At 39.6% G+C, this 7,591-nt stretch overlaps 1 protein-coding gene across 1 annotated transcript; it reads left to right on the forward strand.

The window, feature by feature from the left end:
* The first annotated feature begins 84 nt into the window (after nt 1–84).
* LOC118368426 (paired box protein Pax-1-like) lies at nt 85–4,808 on the forward strand. The gene is made up of 5 exons (XM_035752506.2): nt 85–285; nt 750–1,376; nt 2,344–2,477; nt 2,758–2,965; nt 4,117–4,808. The coding sequence occupies exons 1-5, from the start codon at nt 282–284 to the stop codon at nt 4,209–4,211; spliced, it is 1,068 nt and encodes a 355-aa protein (XP_035608399.1). The 5' UTR covers nt 85–281; the 3' UTR covers nt 4,212–4,808.
* Nucleotides 4,809–7,591: the final 2,783 nt, after the last annotated feature.

The following is a 7,591-nucleotide window of genomic DNA, read 5'->3' on the forward strand; positions in this document are numbered from 1 at the left end:
GGTAAAATTGACGTGGAGGGACGCGTCAAATGAATCCCAGCAAACTTCAGCCTCCGGTATAACTCAAATTTGCCTTTATCGGATTAAGATCACTTCAGTGCCATTGTACCGAGTAGTTTCTCTCAAAGCACTGTGACAGAAGAGTGGAAAGAACATCGTGAGGAGACTTTTTAGAAGTCCCAGTTGTTCTTTAACTTTTTGCTTCCTTCGTGCAGAAGGGAGAACCACCGCATTCAGCCATTGAGGGGCAACTATTTCAAAGCATCTCGAACCACAGGCAAATGGGTAAGATTGCGTTAACATCTGCATGCTTCAGTGAAAGAAAGCTTATGGAAGCATAACCGTGCTTAACACGCCTGCATAACGTCAGAAAGAACCAGAAAGTTTATTTCGGGGTGTAAGTAAAGTGGAAAGACACATCCCTTTCCAGAACGAATGGAAAGATATGCTAATGTGAAAATATTCATAATCTGGGAGTTCATATTCAATGGTTGATTAAATGGATAGTTAATGTAAAGGATGCAATTAATTTACATAACACTTAAAAAGTGTCAAAAGTATCTCTCAGATCCAAGGTAGGTTAAATATAAGGTAAGTTAAATATATCTTCCTGCTGTGAATAGTAATAATAACTTGCATTAGCACGCATTGTCCATGGTTAAATTTACTGTATGTATGGAGAGCATGAAAATAGTTTTGTCTGCTTTTCGTGACAGTTGAATATGTCCATGTATCTTCATTCCCTGCAGAGCAAACCTATGGGGAGGTGAATCAGTTGGGTGGTGTATTCGTCAATGGACGACCGCTGCCCAACGCCATACGACTACGGATAGTGGAATTGGCCCAGCTTGGAATCAGACCCTGCGATATCAGTAGGCAACTTCGTGTCTCTCATGGCTGTGTGAGCAAGATACTAGCACGATACAATGAAACGGGTTCTATTTTACCCGGTGCCATCGGGGGGAGCAAACCACGGGTTACTACACCGAATGTGGTGAAGAACATAAGGGATTACAAACTAGGTGACCCGGGGATCTTTGCCTGGGAGATCCGGGACAGGCTTCTCGCAGACGGAGTTTGTGACAAATACAACGTGCCCTCAGTAAGCTCCATCAGCAGGATTTTACGGAACAAGATTGGAAATCTTTCCCAGCCGAACCAGTATGAGAGCAGCAAGCAAGCCCCCACACAGGCCGGCCTCTCTTACAACCACATATACCCCTATTCATACCCCAACGCTATGTCACCCAATGGCAAAATGGGCAGCAGTCCCGGAGTACCCGTGACGGCCGGGCATGTAAGCATATCAAGGGCCTGGCCATCAGCACACACTGTCACCAACATTCTGGGTATCAGGGCCTTCATGGATCATCAAGGTGTGTAATATTGAATTTATTTTCCAGACAAATGATTGCGTGCTGATCTGAATTGCACCATGCACACACAGTTGTAACTCATTTTCCAATAATTATCCAAGTACATTTGGGGTCACAGGTTCGAGCTATTTGACGTGCTGTTCAGTTTATTACTCATTCTATGATGAATTGATTTATACATCCTGTTTTGACGTTAGTTCATCAGAGAGGAAATGTGCCCTATACATCTTTGTAGGCCTTGGTTTGGTGCCTCAAGGAAAACAACTTACTCTGTAGGTCTACTCACTCGTGCCTGTAGGCAAACACCTTGCTTAGGCTAGGATACTTATTAAAGCCTCCTCGTTCCCCGTGGGACCTAAGGTCAATATAAGGTCCTACTCCGTCATGTTTTTAGTGATGTGTTGCCTCGAGGCCCCAGATGGATTGTTAGCCACGGCATGGCTGCAGTTCTGCCATCAAATAAACGAATTAATTTAGCAAGTAGCCTAGCATGTAGCTAATTTTGAAAGGGCATAGTTGTGACACATTCTTTAGAACGACGTGATATAATAATATATCATTTTATGTGACACTGACAATTTCCGCTTGATATGAACGTGTGATAGATAGCCTTGTTGCATTTATCCCATTTCCTATAGATTCCTGACCAACCCTATATAAAGTTCTGGATTCAGAAACAAAAACAACAGGCCTTGCTGGGATTCGCACAATTTGGCACACTATTCTTCTTTTGAAAACATATTGTTTTGATAGCATTTTAAGAAATATGGCCGATATAACGCACAATGTTAAGTAGAACATGTCATTGAGTAGGTCCCGTTTACTATTTCAGTCACTAAGGCTAGGCTACTGTGTTTCTATTGGATCATTCGATAGGCCTGGTGATGAAAAGGCCTAACTGATCAACAATAGATCAGAGACATTTTGATCCGACATTGAAAAGTGCAATCTGCTGTTTCCTAATCAGCTATTGCTGGAGCAGAGGGATATCCACCGAAAATGGAGGACTGGAGTAGTGTCAACAGAGCGACGTTTCCCTCTGCTCATGCAGTCAACGGAATTGACAAATCAGTCATTGATGCGGACATAAAATATGCACAGGTAAAGACAACAGGGACTCCTATGAATGCAGAATACGAGCTGCGTCCTGTATCTACAGAGAGACTGGGCTCGAAGTGTAATATAGTGTGTATTGAAACTGGGATTAGTCTGTTTAATAAAATATTGTTTCCTCCAGCATTTTTCAAAGCAGATTAATATAAATTGGGTTGAATGTATATATAGGCCTACACACTTAGGGTACGTCATAGATGTGAAATGTTTCGTTGTGGGAAACCTAAGTCTGACATTTTCTGCCTTTGTTTGTATTTTTTTGTTGCAGCCTTCATCAACATTATCCAGTTATGTCCCAGCTTGTTCCTACTCATCTTCGAACCAGTATGGCGTTTATAGTGGGCCAGGTAGCTATGTGACCCCTGGACACCATTGGCAGTCCCAGAACTCAAGTTTGTCCCTCCCAAGCAGCGGCATGTCAATGCACGCGGGAGACATACACTCTTCAATGGCGTTCAAACATCCATCGCGAGAAGGTAGGCGATATCTTGTTTGATAGAGTTCGGTTCTGATCACAACTGCGATAACGTAGTTTTAGCGTAATTTGAAAACCACTGGCAGCTGACTCGTTTCCCTTAAATTGTCCTTAATCTATGGAAAAATGAATCGTTATGTAAAATACATTCAGTTAATATTTTCTTATTTTTCTTTTCTTTATATAGCCTATACACCCCCCCCACCACCACCACCATACACACACATACGTTTATAAGGCTACGATTAATCTAGCAGCAGATGTCTAATTGTGGAAATTAAGTTATGTTACTGTCAAAACTCTCAATATGTATCATAGAGTACGAATAATGGGAGACTCAAAACTAGGGTATTAGTGTAAAAGCAGTGTAGGACTACATTTGGGTCTCGAAATTGTAGCAGCCTAAAATTATTGATGTAGCTACAATAACCTTGATGGCGCGGACCTATAGTGAATATATATCGATGTCAGAGAAATACGAAATATTTTAGGCTGAGATATGCCTAAATATGTCCTTGAAATAAGTGATCTCGGTTGAATGATCTCGGCCCTTATACAGGTATTCTAGTTATGCTTCGATTAAAACGTTTCCTTGTCATTTTTATATTTATATTTTAATTTCAAATTAATTTATGAAGTTAATCAAAGTGTTATAAAAAGTTTGTTATTAGCCTACATTTACAGATGATATGACGTTGACGAAAAGGATGCCTATGCATGGATAAATTCAAATGAATCGAGGTGTGAACCCGAGAAGACGGAATTTGAAGGTTAAATTGCAGCTTGCGATAAATGTTGTCAGTAAATTAATGAAAAGTGGAGGTCTAAAATGTAAATGTCATGTGAAGGTTAAAAAGGAAAATAATAATTGCGTCAAATAATGTATGGATAATTAAAATATGGTGTCAAATTAATAGCCTTATAGCCTAACATTGACTATTATAAATATGATTATTATAATTATTATTTATAACCTATTTTGTATTTAAATGTTGCATGCATGGTGTCATCTTACTTTCAGGTAGGTAGGATATAGGCCTAAGAGAAAACTATTTAGTTTTTAAATAAATATTGCCATTCTTTCTGAGTTTTGCTGAAGTAAAGAGTAATTGCTTGTGTGCTATGCAAACGTCTTCTGTTTATGTTCTGCAGGAGACAGAAAGCCCACCAGTCCACTAAGCAAGCAGCATCAGCACGAGGCGTTGAGCAGTGTACACGGACTCAATCTCCCTACCTCATCCTCTTAAATCAGGGAGCTCGTGCCGCAAACCGAGGACTGAGAACTTACAATTGGCCTATGTAACGAGCTGCAGACCTTGCCTTACCCAATTGAATTGCATTTCAAGAATTCAAACAGTAAGTGGAAGCACTATTTATGATTTGTTTGCCAAAGTGTTAAATATTGAATGTGCCCTTATAACCTGACGCATATGCATACAAAAGTAGCCAACCAAAGATGACCTACAGTCGATATGTGGCTTTACGAATGTAAACTTATGAGGACTAATGTCCTCATGTAGTGGATGTGGTTGGTGGTTTTGTCATATTTTCATTGAAATAACCTACTTGATGTATATTTCTGTAAAATACAGGATTTAAATGGAATAATGTCTGTCATTGATTTTTCATTTTGCTATAGTCTAAATAAGGGGTCGCATTGACAATTGAACTGTATCCTGTATACGCAAAACATTATATTTTCTTGATTGGTTTCAAATCTGGTTTCTGCATACAAACTCAACGATGTGAACAAAGTGATGAATTGTAAATGTAAAATAACTGCAAAAGCTTTAATTATATATTTTTATAAATCCATTGTAAATATTCTAAATAAAGGCATTATAAAAAAAGAACTGCTCCTGTCATGAATGAACATGCCAAACACATACTGCAAAACATTTTCCCAAGTCACATGTGTTTGATAAGCGATTTAAGGCTCAGATATGATTTCACTGGGTGCCACAGAACAGTAAAAAAGTTGTTGAACGTAGCAATTAGATTTCGATAGGCAGCAAGATGGCCAAAATCGATATGCGAAGTTATCGGTATGAGTGAAATCACTGCAGATAGCATCATGCTGGGCCAACGTGTGGGTGCTAATCCCTTTTCCTCTCATGGGCGCCTTGCTTCTGTGTTAATGGAGCTTACTGCATTCGGCGCCTCCAGTGATGGTATCTTGGCTCCTTCTGGATACTTGCCATGAGGCAAATCAAATAACCGATCAAGTGCATGTTATTTTGCAATAGAGGCTGGGGCTGGGATTACACACACACACACACACACACACACACACACACACACACACACACACACACACACACACACACACACACACACACACACACACACACACACACACACACACACACACACACACACACACACACACACACACACACACACACACGTTAAGGGATGATGTGATAATTGAAACACCTCATTGCATTACATTACTTACAAACAATGGGAATATACTTTGCACATTGTGGAATAACAGTGAAATTACATGGCCTAGATTTGGATAATTCATTGCTTATATGTTGGTTGCGTAGTGTTCAGTATGCCATTTTCATTAGAGATACTGTGCTTTCAGCACCTGCCATTCAAAGGTCTGTGCACGGGCCGTTGCAGATTATTGACCATGTCCACACGACTAGGACCAGCCCAACCTCACATTCAAGTCGTGCATATATGCAGTCCCAGCCAAGCACAGCCCAGCCAGCCTAGGACGGATGGCTCCGAAGGATTTGCATTCTCTAATACTAACAATCAGCATATTTATTACGTCCACAAAGGTATTTATAATTCCAGGCCCAACACCCCATCCAAAAGTTAGTGCGTCTCACTGGAGCCAACTATTGACTAACATGTTGTGCGTGCCATAGGCTACAGCCATCCCATAAACTGTACATTCCAATTCACAAAGTAAAATGCACATCGCAATTAGCCTACATAGTCTGTATTTGTCATGCATCTCGAATTCGATTAGTTACATTTAAAACTAAATGCGAACATTTTCTAGACTATAAAGGGCGGTAATTTTAGGAGACAAGATACTTGGATCAACAATCAAAATGGGATAGGTCTATCATTTTGGAAATGGTTTATGTTAAATGTTGCAAAACAATATGCATAAACTTAACGTCGTACAGTGAAACATATATTTTATGAGGACACTAACGATTTGGTCATCCTAATCCGTCAGTTAGGCTATTAGTGTTATTATGGTTTGTGCAAAACAATATTGGTGTAGCGCTCTGTAATAATGTACTTTAAAAACTGAATGAAGAACATACATTATAAATATAATCAAAATACATCAAGATCTAATAGTATTTCATATATTTTTTTCCGTCTATCGAATTCAAGCAACATGGGGAAAGTAGCGGTTGAGTAGATTGCTTTTGGGACAATAATAAGCTCAATCTCTTTACAAATAATGCAACTTCAAAATCCTTAAAAATATGGGGTATTGGGTTTACTGAGTTTTACACATTCAAAGACTTACACTGCGCTGCCACAAAGTGAAAAAGCGAGGAAAACCAGTTTAAATTAGTTTAATTTGATTTTAAATGGGTCGTCAAAATACGTCTTTCCAGAGATTAGTTGAGGAAAATTACCTCAGATAAGAGACGTTTACAGTGCCGATTTTTTACATGGTCCAGACTACAGTTCAGAGATAGATAGGATCTCCATTAGGCCTAATCCACCTGACCAGCGGTCTCCTGCATCTGTTGATACAGTTTCCAGTTACGCAAATCAACCCCAGAGAACTCTCGATGAGAGAGGACCAATCAATGACCAGGTGTGTTGCTGAGGTGAAAAGGCATTTCTATGTGTATTTCCATGTTCGTCTGATCAAGAACAATTGACAATTGTTAATTCTGACAACCAATGCCATCACAATTCCATGTTGAATGTGTGTGTGTGTGTGTGTGTGTGTGTGTGTGTGTGTGTGTGTGTGTGTGTGTGTGTGTGTGTGTGTGTGTGTGTGTGTGTGTGTGTGTGTGTGTGTGTGTGTGTGTGTGTGTGTGTGTGTGTGTGTGTGTGTGTGTGTGTGTGTGTGTGTGTGTGTGTGTGTGTGTGTGTGAGAGAGAGAGGGTGAAAGAGTGTGTGAGAGAGAGAAAGAGAGACAGAGACAGAGTTAGAGACAGAGAGACAAAACATTGACTTAATCAAGTACATCTAACCTTGATATTTCATTTTTGTATTCTTCAGTGTTGAACAAGTTCCATACAAACCATCTTTCTCTCTTAAAATTATCTTAATGTTATGTGAACACTGTAAGTGACATTCAGCTGCTTTTCAGTGCCAGAAAACACATCTACCAACTTCTGCTGCTTCAATGTAAGACTTGTGTTTAGGTTTTGACCTTTTACTGTAATAGGGTTGCAGCAAATGTAAAGTGAGTGTTACCATTATTCCCCTGATTTCATTAAGGGGGATTCCATCTCAAATCTAGTCTCTTGCCCATAAGATTTAAATCAGACCATGGTTTATCTTAGTTCTAAGACTGTTCACAGGCTTCTGAAACTCCATTTCTCCATTGTACATAGTTTAGCTGTTAAAAAAAAAATCTAAGAATATCACAAACTCAGACTCTCAAATTCAAAGGTGAATCATCAAC

This window comes from Oncorhynchus keta, chromosome 35 (assembly GCF_023373465.1).
Source record: "Oncorhynchus keta strain PuntledgeMale-10-30-2019 chromosome 35, Oket_V2, whole genome shotgun sequence".
NCBI lineage: Eukaryota > Metazoa > Chordata > Actinopteri > Salmoniformes > Salmonidae > Oncorhynchus > Oncorhynchus keta.